At 37.4% G+C, this 22,436-nt stretch overlaps 1 protein-coding gene across 1 annotated transcript in view; it reads left to right on the forward strand.

The window, feature by feature from the left end:
* Tsp_05689 (putative immunoglobulin I-set domain protein) overlaps positions 1-22,436 on the forward strand; it is a 50,762-nt gene that overhangs the window by 11,769 nt on the left and 16,557 nt on the right. The window contains exons 26-49 of the mRNA XM_003371997.1: positions 81-1,304; positions 1,353-1,797; positions 2,068-2,620; positions 2,794-3,374; positions 3,461-3,689; positions 3,737-3,905; positions 3,968-4,497; positions 4,557-4,913; positions 4,998-5,031; positions 5,404-5,664; positions 5,729-5,888; positions 6,002-6,130; positions 6,193-6,372; positions 7,487-7,698; positions 7,754-7,961; positions 8,704-9,030; positions 9,356-9,730; positions 9,956-10,483; positions 10,651-10,745; positions 10,797-14,960; positions 15,063-15,183; positions 15,716-19,580; positions 19,641-19,780; positions 20,290-22,261. Of these exons, the coding sequence (XP_003372045.1) occupies positions 81-1,304; positions 1,353-1,797; positions 2,068-2,620; positions 2,794-3,374; positions 3,461-3,689; positions 3,737-3,905; positions 3,968-4,497; positions 4,557-4,913; positions 4,998-5,031; positions 5,404-5,664; positions 5,729-5,888; positions 6,002-6,130; positions 6,193-6,372; positions 7,487-7,698; positions 7,754-7,961; positions 8,704-9,030; positions 9,356-9,730; positions 9,956-10,483; positions 10,651-10,745; positions 10,797-14,960; positions 15,063-15,183; positions 15,716-19,580; positions 19,641-19,780; positions 20,290-22,261 (16,859 nt within the window). The remainder of the gene's footprint in view (positions 1-80; positions 1,305-1,352; positions 1,798-2,067; positions 2,621-2,793; positions 3,375-3,460; positions 3,690-3,736; positions 3,906-3,967; positions 4,498-4,556; positions 4,914-4,997; positions 5,032-5,403; positions 5,665-5,728; positions 5,889-6,001; positions 6,131-6,192; positions 6,373-7,486; positions 7,699-7,753; positions 7,962-8,703; positions 9,031-9,355; positions 9,731-9,955; positions 10,484-10,650; positions 10,746-10,796; positions 14,961-15,062; positions 15,184-15,715; positions 19,581-19,640; positions 19,781-20,289; positions 22,262-22,436) is intronic.

Genomic DNA, 22,436 nt, shown 5'->3' on the forward strand with positions numbered 1-22,436 from the left:
CATGCTTTGTTTTTAAAAACACCTTCCTATTTCTTTGATTCACTTAACAGAATTTAAATCAATTTGTTTGTAATTTTCAGTACGAGCCCGTCAATGACCCGAACTTAAAATTAGAGTGGTTGCTGAACGGTAAGCCGTTGGAAGCTAGTTCCAAATTTTCAGTAAATTCTGAATTTGGATATGTGCTGATGAACATCGCCTATGTCTTTCCGGAAGATTCCGGTGTATATACGTGCAAAGCTATAAATGCAGCTGGTGAAGTTTCAACTTCTGGTACACTGAAATGTTTCGAGAAGGCGAACCTGATTTTGGAATCCCAACGCAGTGGTGCAATGGCAAAAATTGTTGAATTAGAAGCACCGAAGTCTCTGCCAACTGAAGATGACACTGTACCCATGCTGGCACCGCAGTTTCTTACTCCTTTGTCTGACATAACGGGCATATTCGAAGGTCAAGCTGCGCACTTCGAGACGCGTGTTGAACCAGCAAATGATCCAAATCTGGTCATAACGTGGTATCACAATGACATTCCTGTCGAAGCAACATCGCGAATGAAGCAAATTAATGACTTTGGTTTTGTTTTGTTTGACATTTCATCAGTCGATATGCGAGACAACGGCCAGTGGACATGTGTGGCGAAAAACAAAGTTGGTCAAGCACAGTGCTCTGCTAATATACAGTGCTCTCCTAAAGCGGGCATTATAAGAGATTCGCAGCAGCCACAGAGTTTGCCGCGTATTTTAGAACTGGAAGCAGTGAAAGCAACTCCGGAAGTTCTGCCCGCTGTACCACCTGAAGCGCCAAAGTTTATTACATGCTTTCCGAAGCTGGATCCACTAACTGAAGGGGATACGGTTCACTTGGAAGCCCAACTGGTGCCAGTTGAAGATGCAACCATGAAAGTTGAGTGGTTTCACGACAACAAACCGTTGCTGTTAGGTCACAGACTGAAAACAATTTATGATTTTGGTTTCTGTGTATTGGACATCATTTGCATTACTGCGGAAGACAGCGGAGAATATAAGTGCGTGGCAACAAACGCCTCTGGGAGTGACTGCATTAGCACAACAGTGACTTGTCAAGCAAAAGGTTCACTGCTGTTAGATCCCATTTCGCAAACAAAAGCGCAAGCAGTGAAAGATCTTGAAGACAGTCTCCAACGCATTCCTGAGAAGGATGTTCCTGAAGTGCTTAGTATGGCGCCCGTATTTACTCATCCACTGCAAAATCAATCGCAGTTGGTAGATGGCGACAGCGTCCATCTGGAAGCACAGTTAATACCCGTTAATGACCCTGATATGAAGGTGAGCAAATTTTGACCTTTTCGCTTATTTATAGCTGATTATATGTAGGTGGAATGGTTTTTGAACGGAAATCCCTTAAAGCACGGTTCTCGTGTAAAATGCTTGAATGATTTTGGATTTGTTATTTTGGAAATTGCACCGGTTTACGCAGAAGATTCAGGCGAATATCACTGCAAAGCAACTAATTCTCAAGGTGAAGCTGTAACAAGCGCTACATTAGTCTGTCAACCCCGGGAGCGCATCATACGTGAGATGCAGTTGCCCAAAGAATTGGCAAGTGCGCAGAAGAAAATTGAAGAACTCGAAGCTCCAAAGCAGAAGTTGGACACCACGGAAGAGCCATCTTACCCGGCCCCAACGATTACTCCTCTTACTGAAACGGAACTGGAAGTTAATGAAGGCCAAGTAGCACACTATGAGTTCAAGTTGGAACCGCTTGATGATCCTAAGATGACCGTTGAATGGTTGTACAATGGTAAACCGCTTTCCCACGGTAAGAGGTTTTTGAAGATATTTTGAAGCAATTAATTTTATTGGCATATTAATTAAGTTCTTCTTGTATGTCGTTTTCTGTGTTGCTCTGGTACGTGGATAATTTAAGGGCATTGGATTGTTTCAGTAGATTCAGTTATTCAGGATTGGTAATTTCCAAGTTGCTTTCTTTTAATTTATTTCAATATTAATTCCATATAAGAAAGCTTATGAATAAAAAATAAATAAATGGCTGATTTGAAACAGCGATATTAAAGCAACTGCATTGCAGGTTCACGGCTGAAAGCACTGTATGATTTTGGATTTGTTGTACTTGAACTTGCACCAGCCGAACCACATGACTCTGGTGAATACACCTGCAGGGCAGTCAATGCTGCTGGTGAAGCGTCTGCGAAAGTGTCTCTTAATGTGAAAATGAATCGCGGTGTTAGCTATGATTGGATGTTGTCCCAAGCGGATGCTCGAAACAAAATCACGCAGTTAGAAGACTACCTTCACAGACCACCTGAAGAAGCTAGCCTACTAGAGCAAGATTTTGGACAGCCAGTTTTTGTTCAAGAATTGTCAGATTTGGGTGATATAAATGAAGGCGAAGCGGTACAAATTGATTGTCGTATTCAGCCTGTCGGTGATCCAACAATGCGTATTGAATGGTGGCACAACGGCCACCTTATACCTTACAGTTCTAGAATACAGACTCATCATAATTTTGGTTATGTAGCGCTGTTAATTCAGCATGCAATTCCTGAAGATACAGGAGAGTACATTTGCAAAGCTATCAACAGTAAAGGCGAATCTTCTTCGAAGTGTATCTTAACTTGTAGGTAAGTGCCACAGGATACCGTGATATATGAAAATAAATAATGCATAAAGTTTATAATCCATAATAAGCGCGTTGAATGAATTTTCATTTCACTTGTGTATAGCACTTGTACAGATAGATTCAGTAACGCATCAGGTAAAAAAGAAAACTTTGCAAAGCGGAATTCTGTTTTAGATCAAGTACTTCTTTTCCGCCCCCGAAGTTCGTTTCACCTCTTTTGGCTATTATTTCTGACGTTAACGAAGGTGATTCAGTGCACATGGAATGTCGAGTGATTCCAATAAATGATCCCCAACTGGAAATACAGTGGCTATTTAATGGAAAACCGCTGTCAACTGCACACAGATTCAAAACGCTTTCTGATTTTGGCTTTGTAAGCCTGGAAATTTTGTATGCTAATCCTGAAGATACAGGTACGTACACTTGCCGTGCTTGGAACAAAGCTGGTGAAGATAGTACCGCTTGTACGGTATCAGTGAAGAAACGACCGTCGCTTATTTTTGAGCGTCAAGCTCCGCCAATATCATCGCTCGACATTGCTCGGCGCATTTCTCAGTATACAACCAAGCCATGCGTTCTTAGTGCTGAAAATTTTTACCAAGATAGAAAGTGTCAAAAGCCACAATTTGTTAGCCAGCTAGAGAACACGGCAGTCAATGAAGGTGACTTTGCCAAATTGGAGTGCCAGCTGACGCCAATAAATGATCCCAACATCAGAATAGAATGGTACAAAAACAACGCTCCTGTTATTTTGGGTAAATGAGTTTTTTCTTGGATATACGTATCTATTTGTCAAAACTATTCGCAGGCCATATATGTGTTTTTTTTCATGTTGTTTCAGGACAACGATTTATGTCAATTACCGATTTCGGTTACGTTGCTTTGGTACTGCTTTACGCACTACCGGTTGATACTGGTGAATATACTTGCGTAGCAACGAATAAATTTGGCTCGGACAAATCTGTGGCGACAATTGCCTGTGCACCGCAAAAACGTGTGATAACAGATTCACAGATGCCTCAAGGAAAGTCAGTAGCGTCTATTTCCAGAAATGACGAAATGCTTCATTGGTAAGTTGACAAAGTGTATTTTTAAATTTTACATAATGCTGCTTCAGGGCCGACTCTACGGATGCACAAAACAGGGTAAATCAAGCCCCAGCTTTTACAATTGCGCCTACTCACATTCAAGCCGTAGAAGGTCAGCCGGCTCGATTCAGCTGTGCTGTCACAGGAATGCCTCAGCCAAAAGTCAGTTGGTTTGTGAATGATAAACAAGCGGTCAATGTAAGCAAATACCTAACCGACTGATTCTCGTATTGTTATTTAAATATGCTCTACTGCGTTAGGGCTCTTACTACAAGCTTGGCTATGATGGCATGCATTACTTGACAATATTGAAAGTCCGTCCTCAACATGCTGGGGAAGTTCATTGTGTGGCGAAAAATTCCGAAGGTGAGGTGAGAACAACCACCACATTAGATGTGTTCAGAGTGGAAGATTTTCGTTCTCATTCTCTTAAACCTGCAAAACGGGAAGATGACATGGACATTGCACGACGCGAGGAACAATGGAAGCAGGAATCTCTTGGAAAATTGAAGGATGCATTTGAGAAAGCGCCAAAAGCGGATTTGCAAAAACTGATGCGAATTGAGACCGACAAACAGCAACCATCTCCTTTAGAATCAAAGGAACTAATTGACAAGTTTAAGAAAAAGAAGCAGGATGATTTTTACGACAAAATATACTTAACTGAACAATCCAAAGTAGTACCACCATCACAGTTCACTGAAACGGTCACTCTTAGAGCTACACCGATGTTGGAAAAGGAACTTCCAAAGGAACAAAAGATTGAATATAAGCTACGCCCTGCGCCTAGGTAAACAATTACTGGCTTAGAGTGAAAGGATATTAATAAAGTATGATTGTTTTGTTTAGAACAAAAGCGACATCTGATATGCAAACACAACCGGCCTGGCATCGAAGCAGCAGACGACATCTTACTGATGAAGAAGAGAATGCACTTTATCACAGATTGCCTGAACAGCAGAAAGAGCCTGAAATTTTTGCAAGAGACCTTGTTACGTTGAAATCTGTAAAGCCAAATATTGCTATGGAAACAGCTGATGAAAGCCACATGCAATTAGAAGAACACAAATTAGCGTCAACGCCGTCAAACAAATCTCAGCAGACGTGGACTACCAATCAAGACATACCATCACAGCAGGTTACTCTTAAGCCTAGCTTTGTCCCCAGAGCTGTGGCTTCACAAGAAAGTGGCACTTTTGATGTTGAGTAAGCAGCATTTTTGTTTAGTCTTGCAAATGGTCTCTTCACATTAATCAGTAAGTAGTACATCATGCTCATTATTTGTTTTAGATCCAGAAAAGACGCAGCAGCAGCAATGTTAAAAGTGAGAAAGTAGTTTCTTCCATGTTTATTTAAATAGTTTTCAAAAATTATTTGCGACCACTTGGTATGCAAATGACTGTAGACTAAGGAATTCATTTTTACGGGATGGATTTTGAGAACTTTTTTATCAATCATATTTAGCGACCTAGCAAGCAGCCACCCTCAATAATCCGCCCGCTCCAGCCATGCCAAGTGGAAGCTGGTAGAAGAGTGGAACTGTCTTGTGAATTTGCAGGAAGCAAACCGTTGACCATAGTTTGGCTCAAGGATGGGAAACGTATTTCAAGTTCATTTGAATTCCAGGTCTTGTTAATAAAACGCGCTTTCATGTAATGTTGAATAATTTGTGTGCCGTGTTGCGCACTGCTTGTAGACATTGGAAACTGAAAACACCTCTAAGCTTGTCATATCAAAGGCAAAGCACAATCACGCTGGCGAATACACAGTTGTAATCAAAAATGTTGCCGGTGAAGTGAAATCGACTGCAGACGTAGTTGTCGGTGAAAAAATTAGCAAAGGCTTTTCACCAAAGTTTATCCAAGAGATCGCGGAGGCAAGTGTAATTCAAGGGGCAACGATTCGATTTGACGCTCGTCTAGCTGGAAAGCCTATTCCGCAAGTTGTCTGGCTAAAGGTAGCCAGCCATATGTAAAAGTCATATACATTTTCAAAATCATAAACAGTGTTATTATATTTAGGATGATAAACAAATAATCGATGACGCCCATTTTGTTATTACAGCGGATCAGGATTTGTATTCTTTGATAATCACAGAAGCGTTTCCACAAGATGCTGGGATGTATGAATGCGTAGCGCGCAATGTTCACGGAGAAGCAAAATGTCATGCTACGCTCACCGGTTAGTCAGTTTTTGTAATAGGATAAATTGTTCGTTATTTGTACAACGTAGTTATTTTTGAAGTACATTCTCTGTATATCGAGTACCGTTATTATTCTGTACCTACTTTATAGTTACCAAGCCGACTGCATTCAAGCCATCTCCACAGGTAGCAAAGAATGTTCAATCGGCATCATTACCGCAGCTTGTTGTCAATAAAGGTGATGTGGCAACATTAAAAATTCCTGTATCTGCTGAACAAGGTTGGCAAACATATGATACATGTATTGCAGCTAATGTTTCAAATCCTTTAAAGGTTTGTCAGTAAAATGGTATAAAGATAACAAGCTACTTTCACCGGATAATCGCATATCGACCATGTGTAAGGATGGAATAGTTTCGTTGATAATAAAGAATTCCGATATACACGACAGTGGAAATTACAAAGCTGAAATAACGTCTTCGAAGGGCACTTCAGTCGCTGTATTTACGATGCTGTGCAAAGGTAATTTTATAGTTTTAAACTTCTGCTATATTTCAGCGTACATTTTTTTCAGGAACATGACATATTTTGAAGAAGACACAAACAGAAGAGGCAACTGTTGCTGCTTAATCATTTTTGCAAATTTTGCTTTTAGGCCAGCTTGCTTATACTACACCTGTGCAAGTTTTCAAATTCACTGCAATCAATGCTTTACGAGTAACGATGCGTCAATTGACATGATCCTTGTTAGGCCATACAGAAATTTTATTGCTTTCAAATCATATTTTATAGCTTGTTGTTGCGTGTGTTTGTTATTTTCAATTCACTTTTTAGAAGGGAGTGCAAAGAAGTTTCTTCTCCGTAGCTTTTAAGCTTGTAGCAAACATTCTTCAGCTGGAATCACTGATCCAAATGCAAAAGCGTCACAAACATCCATTATTTCTTATTTATTTTTAATTATTTGTGTTGCAACCATTGTTGTATAGATAGAAATCCAAAAGTAACCGCACAGCTCGATTTCAGTTCAATAAACAACAAACATTACATATTTAAGGGTCATATTTTAGCAGTGAACCGTGGCCGTTGGAAAATAGCACAGGTACGGCAAAACATAATTAATGAAAAGTGCAAACAAACCAGCTGTATGCAGCAGCACAAATTTGATAACTTATTAACAATGCAGTATGAAATATTACTGAATCACAACTAGAGCCGTAAAGTATAATAATTTGTTTCTTACACTATGAGAGAAAGAGAGACAAGCAGACCGTGTGTGTGTTGTGTCAATTTCACCTTAATGTTGTTAACTGAACCAGGTATTACTATGTATTATTATAATTATATGCGTACACAGAAAATTGATTGAATATTTACGTGACATTTTCAACAGACAATACCTTTTTGGAGAGTAAAACGCAAATGATATATGAGCAAGTTTTTGCTAAAGTCACTGCAAAATTAACCACACATACTAAGTAATAAGCTGACTGATTCATACCGAATGCCTGATCGAGATCAGATCAACCAAAATTACAATCAACTATTAGCTGTTTGAGTACATTCATGAGTACCTTGTTTTAACCCCTCTCATTGTGAAACAACTCACCAACAGAAAAATAAAATAAAGAACATTTAGACTCACATACCTTTTACCGTTGGGCTTCTCATTCGTTCCCAAGGAAGACACCAAAGTCTATGCCGCTTGGATTCACCAGCCCGCATTCTTCTGATCGAATTTCAGCTGCAGAATCTATCAGCTATGATGACATCGGTTCTGCTCTTTATTTTGAAACGGAACTAAAAGATATCACAAGTGAGGCTGGAACTCCAGTCACATTTGCATGCAAAGTAAGCATCGACAAAACTACAATATATGTTATGTAACGTCTACACGCCACCTTAGCTTGTGGGAGATGCGGAGAGAATTGTATGGCGCAAAGATGGTCAAATTATGGAAGAAGGGGACGAATTTGTACAGCAGTACAACAGTCACAATGGATGGTGCAAATTAACCATTTCTGAAGTTTTCCCCGAAGATCAAGGAATTATTTCATGCCAAGCTATTAATAAGAGTAACGAATCAGTAACGTCATGCTTTTTTACAGTTCAAGGTAAGTACTTGGTTGTGCTTTCATCTGCTGATAAAGATATATATTATTGTTGAAAAGTTTGAATATTACAAGATCGAATTACTGAATAACTAACTGTTGTTGATATAGTTCAAACAATGCAACATGAACAGTTTGGTAATTATAATACGTAACAATGTATAAAAACACCGTATTGAAAAGTCAGGGAAATTTGAAATAACTAAAAACATAATAAGAAAAAGAATTTCTTTCTAGACATAACAATAACAGATAAAAGTATTAGTAAATTCACAACTCGTTATTCCAGTTTTAACTATCTTTTTCCCGCCATTTTACACACGTATATATATGTGCGTGACAAACTTTTTTTCTCATTACTATAAAATTGCTGGCTGAGTTTATGTTCAATAATTATAAAGTTCATTTTCCATATTCAACTAGTAGTAGTAGCCCATTCATTGATTACCACGAAAAGCTACTTGAATAGCATGCTTGTTTCTAAGGTAAGAGAATTCCTTTTCCGCGATAAAATTCATGATAGTATTTTCAAATTCATTGTTTAAAGAGCTTTTTATTAATATCAAGCAGTATGCTATTGGTCACAGTTCAGTTTAGTAGCTTTATTAATAGCGAACGACATTTGAACGTTGCAGTGCAGCTGATAGTTTTGAATAGATTTTAAAATTGATCATAAACACGAAGAAGCAAAGAATTTCATCCTGTTAATCAGTCACGCGTTGATCATGTTATTATTTAATTTGAGATTTCAAGTCGAATACGAAAAGCAAGTCAGCATCAGCATTTCCTTCATTGGAAATGCTGCCTCCGTGCATCACTAAGCATTTGGAAACCGTAACCACACCTCCAAACACTACTGTGTGTCTTTTTGTCGAGTTTTACTCCACTGCCGCTGCAGACGTTCAGTGGTTTTATGAACAGAAAGCTCTTCCTAATTCACCTAAATGCACACAAAGGCGTGGTACCAACTGGGCGCAGTTGCAGCTTATATCACCACAGGAAGGTTGTTACAGTGTGAAAGTGACCAATGACTTCGGAACCGCTACGAGTATTGCGTACATAACGGTGCAAGGTAAATATATTTAATGTATTCGTCAATGTACATTGAATATTCGTTTATTTACTGTTCTGCTGTATGCAGATGAAATAATTCCCGCTAAAAATTCAAAAATCTAGTATATAGAAAACCAGTTTTTCATACTGTTATGCAAACAAAAGTACAGTATACGCAAATGTACAGTACAATTTTCAAATTCATTATTATTGATATCACTTATCTTACTTTTTATGTTAAATCTAATACTGTAAATACAAATACTCTGTTTTTTTACCTCAATCTACATGAATATAATTATAATGCGTACTGACAATGATGTTTGTATTATATGTACATGTAGAACAGTGGAAATCATTGGAACATTCCACTGAAAGTATCAATATCAGTGAAATGATTGACGTTGAAGCTTATTCGAGTGAAACGTACGAAAAAGGCATTGCTTCGATGCATAGTCCATATTTTCTGAAAAAGCTGCCTGATAAACTGGCGATATTAAACCGAAAGCTGCATCTCACTGCAACAGTTGATGCTATTCCTGAAGCAAATTTTGCGTGGTACTTTGAGAACGTTGAATTAAAATGCAGTACATCATGCTACATAACATCTTGGAAAAACCAGTCAACAATTGTGTTGGAAAATGCAAAGCATGGCAATTACAAAGTAGTTGCAAGTAATGCATTAGGAAGCTGTGAATCGACAGTAACTGTTTACGAAGGTACGTAAATTTTTACTATTATTAAGGTTAGCTTTAATGAATAATTATATACAAACTATTAATTTATGCTCATCAAAATGTAATGTGTGTTCATGTATGTGTACATTCTAAGTATTAATCCTTACATTCTTTATTTTTCTCCAGTCCCACAAAAATTGATTTTACTGAGAATATGAAAACACGTTATAAGATAAACATGCAATCATTAGTACAAATATAAATCAGACTACTTGATTTCATACGTTTTTATGTTAGATGAATCAGAATCGAACCGCATGAGTAAATTTGCCCCGCAATTTATTAAAAAGCTTCACAACATGTCTGTGGAAGCTGGTGAAGAATTGAAATTGGTCGTAGAAGTTCTGAGTGAACCAGTAGCCTCTTTTAAATGGTTTATGGACAACAACAATGTCAGCCCATCAACTGTCATGTCAGCAGATAACACATCTGAATTACGGTTAATTCCAGAAGAGGGAAAGACTCACACATTTGTCGTAAAAGCAGAAAATGAGGTTGGAGTAGCGGTCAATTCTGGTGTTGTTATTGTGAAGCCATGCCGAATATCGAAAAGAATTTCTGATGATATTTCATGGCACAGTAATGATGTTTATTTTGAAGAAACAGAGATGATGCATTTAGAAATGTCTGGTAATTTTCCATATCAAGCTACTCATAAAGAATATTTGGATGGTGAAGTGGATCTCTATCCACTGGCTTCCACAAAATCTGCAGAAAAAGTCATCTCTGATCAAAGTGAGGTTTTAGAATTTTTTGTCAAACAACTCACTTTTGCAATTTAAATACTGTAACTGCAGCATGATTTATTTTTTCTTTTTTTAATATTAATTTTACCTTTTATTTAGAGCAATCAGAATATTTACATCATGAACACACTTTAATGACACAAGCACTTTTTACAGCACAGCCTTCGCATACAGATTTAGCCCCTAAAATTATTCTGCCTTTGGAAAATAAAACAGCTTCTTCGACTGAAAATATTACACTTTCTTGCAAGGTAACATATTTATCATCTACGTGATTTTTTCTAAACGTGATATATTTGCAGATTTATTCTGCGGTAGCGTACGCAATATTATGGTACCATGAAAATCATCGTTTGATTGATAGTGAAGAAACACAAATAGTGGTGAAAGATGATGGATCACAACTGATAATCTTGAAACGTCCCTCAGAAACAGATGCGGGATTATATACATGCTTGGCTGTAAACAACTATGGGACGGCTTCAACAAGTTCTAGATTGACCATAATGAAGCCTGCTTTACCATTCACATATCAACAAGAAATGAGAGATTTGTATTCTACAAGCATGGAAGCCATTGAGATATGCCAAGAGACAGATGTAGTGCAACAGAAAAAAGTGACAATTGAATCCACAATGCCACAATTGCAATCGAGTGGAGCGCTGAGAGCAGTTTCACAAACAGAATTTACAGCAAATGCTAATCTCTCAGCGAATGACTTTGAAGTATCTACTGTAATACAGCATTTTTCAAAAGAATATGCCTCAGCTGACATTTCTCAAAGTGTAATGAAAGAAACAAATGAAGAGATGGAATATCGAGCAGAAATTACAAAACCGCCCTATGATGACACCCTTAATTTGTATTCTATTTCAGCTGCAAGTACAAAACCTTCATTTACAGATGTTCCAGTTTTTGGTATGGAAAGGACAATACATATGGAAATATTTGAAGAGATCAAAATAACAGAGAGTAGACAGAAAGCAACACATCAGACTGAAACAGTTAACATTGAATTTGAATTTTGTACATCTCCCTCTGAAGAAGTGTACATCAATCTGGATGCAGAGTGTTTTTCATGCGGATCACGTATACATTTGAAAGGAAGCATGCCAGAATGCAAAGAAATCACTTTCGAACAACGTAATATTGAAGAAATGACTATATTATATGAAGAAACCACTTCAATACGATATTATTCTTCTACAGTAACATCTCATGAAGAAGAACTGTCAAGTGCGTCTGATTTGTACATAGACAAGCTCACCGGTCCGTTATCTCTTTATAGTGAAGAGTCCATTGATGGAAATTTCTCATTTAAACTCATTGTGGTATCTGAATGTGCGCATACAGTTCCTCTGTGCCGTGAGTTATCATTCATGGTGGCAGTTTCTTATGCTGAACACGAATGGAATACAGTTGTTCGAATAATACAAGAAGAAACACATCAATATGAGGAAGAATGTTTGACGTCATATTTTACTGCTGCAACCAAACCAGCATTGATGCCCCAAGCTGACTACGTTAGTCCTGTAATTGCAACTAAAGCCATCCAACTGGAAGTGACTGATGCAAAAGAAATTCATGAAAAAATACTTTCTGACCACTCGATAACATTGCATATGGATGTCTGTTTGGAAGCTATGAATAATGCCTCAGCTTATACGCTGCTTACAACCAGTGATAGATTTGTGTGCACAGCTACAATACATACTGAAGGAGAACAGAAAGCAGAAGAAATTACAAAGACAGTGTCAGAAATCACACACGAAGAGGTTCTCTGCGTCATTGAGACACAGATTCGTTCTGAGATTTCTGAATCTGAACAAACCATTTATCTGGAAATCCTGTGTCCATCATCTGTTCACTATTGTAATCTCCTCGTTAAGTGTGGCGAAATTCTGCAGACAATGGCAAATGTCTACCTGGAATCAAAAACGGTAACTTTGCTTATCGACAATATAAGTAAAGTACGTGAAGAATACAATGAACAATACAGTGCGCCAGAGCTCGTCTTGGAAAGACTACCACAGCAACAGCTCATTCAAAGAGCAGCTTCATCCACAGAAGCAGCTGTTCACAAATCAATGAACGCTTGTCACATGACAGAAAAATTTACCACAATTGTATTGGTAAACAAAAATTCTGAAGAAATCGAAGAGGTTTTAAAGATTTCTACAAAACCATTAGAAGAGGTACATGTCCATGAAATGGTTAATTCGTTCCAGCTGGCTGTTGATAAAGAAGAACACTTACAGGAAACATGTTCGTTTCAAGTACCCAGAAGAATATTGCAAACTGTAGAAATTATTGAAGATGAATGCTTAGAAGAAATAACAGTACATCAACAGCGCACTGTAAGTACAATGCTTGACATGCTTGTTCAACTGGAAATACCATCGCAGCAATTTCTTTGTGACATCGAAGTTCAACTCTCACTAACTGCCTCCTGTGAAGCAAATCTGTTAAAAGGTAAGGAAGAAACGGTTAAAACAGAGCAGTCGATTAAATGGGTAGTAGAGGAATGTACTCAGGAAAGCTTTGTGGAGATAGTGCTAGAAGAAGCCAAACATATCGAATTGCGTGTAACTGAACAACATTTGGATATCCAGATTAACTGTCATGACATTAATAATTCCGTGGCTGCTCTGTTAATGTTTTTTGAATGGTGTGAAGCGACCTTCAACGTCCAGGAAGTTTTGCCATTATCGAAAGTGTACGAACAACAGAAAACTCTAACTACTTCATCTACATCAGTTGAAAGCATACTGATTTCTAAACAGACAAAGTATGAATATGTGGAGACGACCATTACAGGAGATGTTCTGCTTCACCGACCGTCTGATTACTTTGAACTGATAGTCTGTATTGATGGAGTTAACGTGGAAGCTATATTTTGCAAAGCTTCTTTAGTGGAAAACGCGATTAATTTTCAACAGGTTGCTCTGCAAAGAAGAGAATGCTTTGATGTTTCACTACCAGTGAAAACATTTACTGAGCAGTGTGTAAGAGTGACTAAAATTCAAGAAATTGAGAAAGTTGTTTGTGAATTTGAACACATAGTATTTGACAGTTTTCAAACAACTGTGGATTATTCCATGGAAGCTAATCTACTCGTTGACATAAGTAAGCCATCTTGTGCTTTCCATTCTTCCATTATTGTAATGCTTTGTGACTCCAGTCATGCAACGATGAGTATAATCAACAGACAAGAGGAAAGCACTTCTTCTATTACAACACCGTATAATGAATCGATGTTTGAAGCAAACCTAAGGCTCATCATTTCAACTGATGATAGTATCAGTTCGACGACATCAGAAATGGAACAAGGAATTGTATCAAGTATGGAGGTCAGTTCTATTGCAGAGGAAGCAGTTGTTCTATCAGATTCGTCTGTACATAAAATGGAAGCTACACATGTTGTTTCAGATGAAGGCAAAACTTTGGCTATTGATATTCATAATCCAGTTTCTGCTGCTTTTTCCACGGCTTGCATAGAGGACATTTCTATTTTCAGTGTAGAAGAAACAAACGTGGTTTGCCAAGATTGGCAATGTTCTTATAAATTTGCATGTCCAAGCAAAGTTTCCAAAACACTTGTGATTGTTGAAAGTGACATGTGTGACAGTGCAAAGTTCACTACTACGGACAAAACAGTGGAGTTTTCATACATGGAACTGATAGACATTTGTGATTTAGCAATAACTATTTTGAATGGCATGGAGTATTCAAGCCCTACGATGGTTTTGCGTATATCTGCAACTGATAAAACTGCATTATTTCATCACTTAACGCAAAGTTCTGAAATCAAAGTACTGATTGATGTTGAAGCAAATAATTCGACGAGGTTACTTACTGCTTTCGAGTTTGATACTATTGCATCAGAATTAGAAAATCGATCATTTTGGTCCGCTATGTGTATAATAGAAAATTATGAAAATGCGGAGAGCTTCTTGGCCGTGGAAATGGCCAGAATCAAAAAGCAGAGTATACACGAGGTTTCAGAAGAAATATCTGTAGTCATAGAACAGCTACACTACGAAGAAAAAGCTTGTGAAATAACGTTTGAAAGCAAGCGCTTATCTTCAGCATCTTTTAATTTTAAGTGGAAAGATGATCTACTGTATGATGTTACTTTGAAAAATCATTTAACTTTATCAGAGGCTATTGCATGCGTAATCAGTTGCATGGATATCGAGGCAGCGAAGATATATTTTTATGAAGTGATTTCAACTAAGATGCTTCTAAATAATTCAACGGCAGAGAATTCAGTGATAACACTACAGTACTGCCATCCGCTAACTCAGCTTTTGAAGACTCATTTAACTCACGCAGATATCAGTTCTCTAAAAGAGGTATTACCTATACTAAAAACAGAAATAACAGCATCAGAAATGATAAAAGAAGATGTTGAGTCAAATCTACTTTGTGCCACAACTGCAGTAACAGAATTAATTAATGCAACGGTAAGACTGTTTCACAATAATGTATATTTCTAAGATGGAAATGTAGTTAGATTTGAATGTTTGTGAATGTGATCTTTTTTGTAAAGTTGAATATAGATATAGATTGATTATGAATTGATTAAGGAGGTTTCCGCTTCTGTCCATACACGTGCAGCAGATGCTGAAGTTTCAAAGGATACCCCAACCGTTACATTGAAAGAAACTTATTCAGAGAATCAGCAAGGTAAGATGTTACACTTTATATTTGGAACAAATGTTATTTTATCAGTTCTGTTATTCTCACATGTTTCGATTTATGGTTTTTCATCAGTGAATCATCCAGTATATCACACCTGGGTTTTTCTTTTTAAATACATAAACCATGCGTATGTTTAACGTGTAATATATTGTAATAGGGTAGTGCGTAATGCTGAATTACAGAACTGTAGTTTCTAAATCGCTGCATGTCAAAAAAAGTTCCATTTCTACATTCAAAAGGAATGTTGTAAAATCCTTTGCTTTCCCTTTCGAAATAATTGCGCTTTAGATATTTAAATTAACAATAAGCATCCCTAGAAAACGAATCTTATTTGAAACGACAAAACATCAATATAGAATGAATTAATACTATAATTTGCTATATAGGATACGTTTTTCTCACAAATGAAATTCACATTATTCTCTATCCACTTACTTAAGAGTATGCGTCTCATAACTGACTTTCTCATAATTGAACCGTATGCTGATTAGCTATAGGTATTTCCCTCGTTTTCTAGATTCAGATGTGACAGTAGAATTACTATGCTCATCAAAATCATGTTCCGCTGAAGCAATAATATTTCCATACGTGTGGGAATCATGTGTGAAACAGCAAGATTTGCATTCCATTAATTTCACTGCTGTTGCAAATCTTAAATCAGAGTCTCTTAGAACAGAATGCTTAATATCCCCATTTTTAAATGAAACTACGTCAGTTTCTGTGAGAATTCAAACAGGTCGTCTCAATCAGTCCAGCGTAACCGTGAATTTAGCAAAAGAAAATATGAAAGATCACGTTCATGCGGTAGTAACAAGTCTTGATTTTCAACAGCTGAAACCATTCAAAGCTTGTTGCCCTCAAAAACATCTGACATCAGTAGACTTTTGCGCATCAAAGAAATTTGAAATATACAACACATTGGCCACTACTATAATTCCTGAAACATGCCTTCTTGATTACAATACAACTTTGATAATAACCAAGAAGAATGAAACTGTCACTGAAGAAACAATGACAGAAACAACTGTGAATTCTTTTGAATTACCAGATTTACGAAATGCTGCGGAAACACAGTTTACCTCGTTGGAACACACAGCTATTGACACTTTCCTAGAGAAAATGCCATTCTACGGAGAATGTGGTGCCAAAATTGAATGCTCTGATACGCAAAGTGGGGTTATGCAGCATGGAAGTCACGTGTGTGTGGTAGAACGCGAATTTGAATGCAAAGATGCTCCAATGCTTACAGCATGCCTAATTGAAGCAGCCACTGATAAATGTTACACACAATACCTTCATGACTCATTTAAGAAGAGTTTTTATGATTTCTTACTAACGCATGTTGAAAGCAAAGAAGAATGTGAAGTTGTACTTAAAATGGACACATGCCTTGAAGAAGAAGGAACATTATATGACAACGTAGTAGAAAATGTTTGCGTTGATTCATTTTTTCAAACTGTTGCAAAACCTCACAGCACTACGGAATTAAGAGATCTACATGCAATTTCATCATGCATCAGCCGTTTTAAATCTGAAGAAAGTCCTGTTGTGACACATCAGTGGATACAAGCATTTTCAACTGAAGCTAAGTGTACAATTGAAGAATCTGTTTCTGACATTATCTCAGCAAACGTGACCTTGCGTACTAAGGACTTTGAGTATGCAGAATGCTCCATTGAATGTGAATTTCGATCTGCAGTGGAAATGGAGCAAACATATGGATGCATTGAAAATGCTGAAAATGCATGTCTATCAATGGTGTATGACATCAAAAAAATGTTACCTGCTTCTCATTACGTTTCGCACGATATTTCAATCACGCCAGAGTTGCAATTACAAGAAGTCAGTGTGCAAGAGATAACAGAACAGGCAGAATTTACTCATAAAGAATTACTCGATGCGTCAGAGGTTATTCAAATTGTTCCTTCTGGAACAATTTTGCGGTATGTTGTAGACTGTGCATATGAGGAAAATTCGATTTCTTTCCAGGCATCAAATATCATCAGTGATTGTGAAATGGCTAAATGTCTTGAAGCAAACCAGCAGTCTGTGATAACGTTTGTCTTCTCCTGTGATATTTCAAATATTACAACGCATTACAGAACGTCTTCAGTGACTGACACTATTGAAGCAGCTATTCCGGAATACAGTCATGAGACATGGGAATTTGCATCTGCAGACGTTTGTAGTTTTGAGAAATACATTTCAGTATCACCCTGTTCCTCTGCATTTGCAGAATACGCGAGAGCAGGACAAGCGTATATTAACATCTTAAGCGTGTTGGAATGTGCTTCCATTACAGAAAACATTGCAATGGAAAACCTTTCAAAATGTGATGGATGTCAGCATGTTATCAGTCACCTACTTAAAGAAACGTATGGTTCATGCCACAACGTATTATCAAAGGCGTTCATCAACACAAGCTCAGCCTCAGATGAATCTCAGCTGATTATAAACTTCCTAAAACAGACGGCGGATGCAAAAGATTTCAAAATCCAATACGAAGAATGCTCAGTAAGAACAGATTACTTGGGAGAATCATCAACTGTGATAGAATGCACTGTGCAAGAAGTACAGCAAGAATCTGTTTTCAAATTGCTCAAATTATCATCAATGCTAAATGAAAAGCATTTCGACTCATCATTGGAAAGTGATCAGCATTTCAGATCTTGTCAATGCACGGTACATTCTCTTGTAATGGAAACTGCTTCTTTAGCTATTACTCTGGAGGAAACATGTGCTGACTTTGGCGTTTCTCCACCTGTCGCTGATGAGCTAATCACCAAATCTCATTCAACGCATCCCTTTTCTATTAGTGAAAAGCAAGAAAAGTTCACTGTGGTCGCTACTGATATTAATCTTGATTCCTCGTTGAGCTCTAGTTCAGTTGAATACACCACAACAGCACTACAGAGAATGTCTGATGCAACACTTCACGAAATAATCAACGTTTCTAATGACTTTCTGTGTAAACGGGAAAACATTTTCGATGAAGATGAAATTCTGCATAAATATGTTCTCCAAGAAACAATTTTTCAATCTGCAGAAAAAACTGATCTATCAGTGTCAATGGAGAAGACTGAAGAAAGTGAACAATGCACATTTACCAGATGGAGTTCCGTTGTTGCTTGCACCGTACCAATCTATTATTCTGTTTCAAAAATGGCAGAAGAAATTCCAATTCCAGCACTGCCTTCAATGAAAGAAACCACTGTAGAAGTTCTATTGGAAAAGCCTCTATCAGTCTTAGAATGTCATTTTAATTTTACAGACTTCCCTTCGGTAATCAGTTATTTAGGACTGAATCGACAGCTGATAACTTGTTTCAACGTCAAACCAGAAGCATTTGAAAAGATAAGCACTTCATGGGCAGACGTTGATGTGCTTGCACAAGATATGTCTTTGACGGATAATTCAAAAGAAGAAACGTATTCTATTGAAAATAAACAGCGCAGTGAAAGTGAAATTCACTATTCAACAGATGAAGAAAAATGTCTTCAAGCTTCATATGAGGAAGTTTACAACAATGTCATTCTGGAAAGGACTTCAGTGGAAGCACTTGAAATTCCAATGAAAAGCGAAGAAATTATAAAATGCTCCTCTGAACACGTATATTGTGAAATAACTTTCGTTCTAAAGGAAGATAACAAATCCGCTCAAAGCTACATGTCTTCGTGTAATTTTGAGTCAGAATCAGCATTTATATCCTTAATTGAAAAAGATCTAACTTGCACTGTCAAAGCGTGCAATTTAGCAGAAAACCAAAACATTCTCTCCTCAGAATTATTGGAAAAATTTGAAAATCATGTTACGACCAACTACATAGATGAGGTTGCTCAATTTCAGCACGATGATGAACTTCAAGATGCGGTCACATTGAATGCAAAAGACAATGTAATTGCAGGATTGCAATTAACAACGACACAAAAATTTGAAAACGTTATGTTAGAAGTATCATGGCTGCATCAGTTGGAATTTGGTGACTTACAAAGCATCATTGAACAACCTGACCGTATCGTTACAGATATTCATATTCAGCCAATTTCACCAAAGCAGACACAAGAAGTGCTGGAAGTTATTCAAACTACTGATGAAGAAAAATTTCAGAGTATAAGCTGTTCAAGTAACTTTACACAAGAGAACGAGTTCAAAAATGATATCATATGTTCTGAAGCAAACAAAGAGCACGCCATGCTTTACTTACACTTGGTCGACACCCCTGCAAGACAAGATGTATTTGGACAAGCACCGGAATTTACTCTTCACCTTTGCAATACTGAAATTGCCGAGGGAAGTCATGTTCGACTGAAATGCATTGTCAGTGGACAACCGACCCCAGATATACAATGGTTTGTCGATGGGGATCAGTTGGCATCGTCAGAGTAATCATATGCAGTTTCATTTCATTTCATGTCATTTCACGCTCTATCATCCATTTTTAGAGATTTCAACATTATTTATGAAGATGGTGTTTCTGTGTTAAACATAAAAGAAGTGTTTCCTGAAGATGAAGGAGAATACAGCTGTGAAGCCGTTAATCAGTTTGGTACCGCACGCACAGCAGCCTATTTAGCAGTTATCCGTATGTGTTACAGATTTTTGCATATCTTTATTTTAAATTTATCTTCCATATTCTATTATTTCACGTTGACGCGTAACCTTTGTTTTCTCGAATTTATTCGACTCTTAAACAATTGAATATTTTTTACAACTAATACTAACAACCACTTTACTCGAAGCATCTCAAATTCAACCAGAGCCGACAGATACGCTTAGATGTGTTGTGTAACAAATGAGTCCAGCAGTTCTGTAGTTAAAATATATAAAAGTAATTTTTCCTCACCTTGAGCAGGGGAGTTACGATGTTTTATTGACTGATTAATTTTCTCATTCTCACTAGATCGAATCACATTAATTCACTGGAGTGCAGTGAAAATCTGCCTAACTTAAATTCAGCATTTTTCATATTTAACAATGTTAAATATTTAGTTCCATAATAATAGGTAGGTAATAGGTTGTTGATATCATGTAATATCATCTGAAACTCTGAACAAGACCCTGAACTGTTCCTAGTGAGATTATTCTTTACAGCTGTGGAAAAACAGGCTTCAGCAACAGATAAAGAATGTACTGAATGTTATGGAAAAGAATTTGCTAATGATGAATGGCCAGTAGAAACTGTCACAATGTCGCAAGAATGCTGGAGCATGCTAAAATCTGAAGCAAGTTGTGAAGCTGATGTGGCTGTTCGCATCACCGACCTAGAACAGCTAAAATGTCTATCACCTATAAGTGATGGAATAGCTGAGATTGTCGCTTCTCACTTGGCAGAAACCAATGAAGTGTTTGTCTATGGGTCCACCAAATCCATGGAAGATACGTCATTCACTCATATTTCAGAAAAGGCAGTTGAGAGTGTAGCAGAGCATACACTGAACATGCGTGAAAATTTTGCTGAAGTCAATACATTAGTGTCCTTGTCGTTAGATGCTAATCAGAATATATCACTGCAGGTTGTTTTAAAACAACCGCGCGTTGCGTCACTTGTTTTCTGTCTGACTTCTCTGACAAAACCTATTTTGCCCACATTGGTGAATGATCAGGAAACAGCAAGAAAATATGGACTGACTTTACACAGCATAAGTGACGACAGTATAGCACTCAATGTAGGCAACTCTGAGAGTTTCGCAGATTCATCCGATTTCAAATCATCATCTCAGGATGCATTTGTCAGTATTGACGTAGACTTAGTTCACATGGGAGCTCGCTGCTGCGGTATCTTCACTCTTCTTAGTCGACCTACTGAATCATCAAGTTTGACATTGACTGAATGTGAGCTTAAAGAGCTTAAAGTTCTTCAATCTTTACTTATGTTGCCACTCAGTAGAGAAGACTGCTTTCCACTTATTGAGCGTTACATAAGGGAGTGCAAAGGTTACATAAGTATGGAAGCAACATTAGTGAGACGTGATTCAGAGTTGAGCATATCCGCCTGTGAAATACATCTGTATAGGCAGTTCCAAAACGTTCGCTTAAGTCTAGTCACTGTTCATAAACATTTAGAGCAAACTGATAACAAAGCAGACCTTAGCAAGGAATTTCCGTGCAATGAAGTTGCCTGTAACTTTCTGGACACTCATTATAGCCATGCAACTTGTGAAATGAAATTGTTCAATCTGAATTCAGAAGCATTTATTGATTTCAATTCAGTAAGTGCTAATGCTGAATTTAAGGACACTGAATCTATGCTTGTTTCACTTGACTTTGAACAAATACAAAGCCAGCCGCATGTGCTTGCGTTTTGCATCGATAATCAAATGCTTTCGTTAAGCAAGAATTTTGTATCGAGGAAAGGATGCTACTCTGACGTAGAAATTCAAAATATAGGCGGCGATTTAGAAACCTTCACTAATATTCCACATTCTTCAGCTGATTATTCATGTCTAGATGAAATATCGTGCAGTATACTAATAGAAAAAGCTTCTGAAAGTATATCATGTTCAAATACCTACGCTTCAGCGGATATGTTGAATATATCAAAATGTAGCCTATTTATTCCGTTCTTAAAGGTTGACGACAGTGTTGTTGGTGTTGATGTTCAAATTTCTAAGGATTGGAAACGTATTGGTAATGATATCGTGTCGCTTCCTGAGACTGAAACTAACCAACTTCCGTGTGAAGTAGCAGTAGCTATGATTATATCAGAAAAAATTGCAAAGCATGTCGGCTCTACTGCCGCATTTTTATCTGAACCCAGCTTCTTCCATGAAATGAGGACTGCTTCTCTTTTTCCTGCAACTGTTTCTACTACTTTCATTTCTGAGAATGTGAATAACTGCGAAACAGAGAAAATTTTCTATTCCCCTTCCATTACTAGACCTCCTACTTTTACTGTTCTTTCCAATACTATTTCTGCAAAGTATGAGGATATTGAAGTATTAAAGTTGGACGAGCAGCATGGAATACAAACTGAACTATATGATATGGATCTTTCTACATCACGGACAAATATGTGCTTGTGTCAACGCAATGCTTTAATCAGGAAATGCAATGCGGAGAATAAGTGCGTGTGCCACTTACCAAGTGTCTGCTCTTTCGATGAGAATTTCTTTCATGTAGAATTTAAAGCTGAGATGATTGCCAATAATTACGTAGAAATGTGCCTGGCTCAATTTCTGGTAGAAAAATGTCAACTAAAATTACTTGAAAATAGGCAGTCAACAATATGCGAAGTAGAT

The sequence above is a fragment of the Trichinella spiralis genome (assembly GCF_000181795.1).
Source record: "Trichinella spiralis strain ISS 195 chromosome Unknown Scfld9, whole genome shotgun sequence".
In the NCBI taxonomy this organism is placed as follows: Eukaryota; Metazoa; Nematoda; class Enoplea; order Trichinellida; family Trichinellidae; genus Trichinella; species Trichinella spiralis.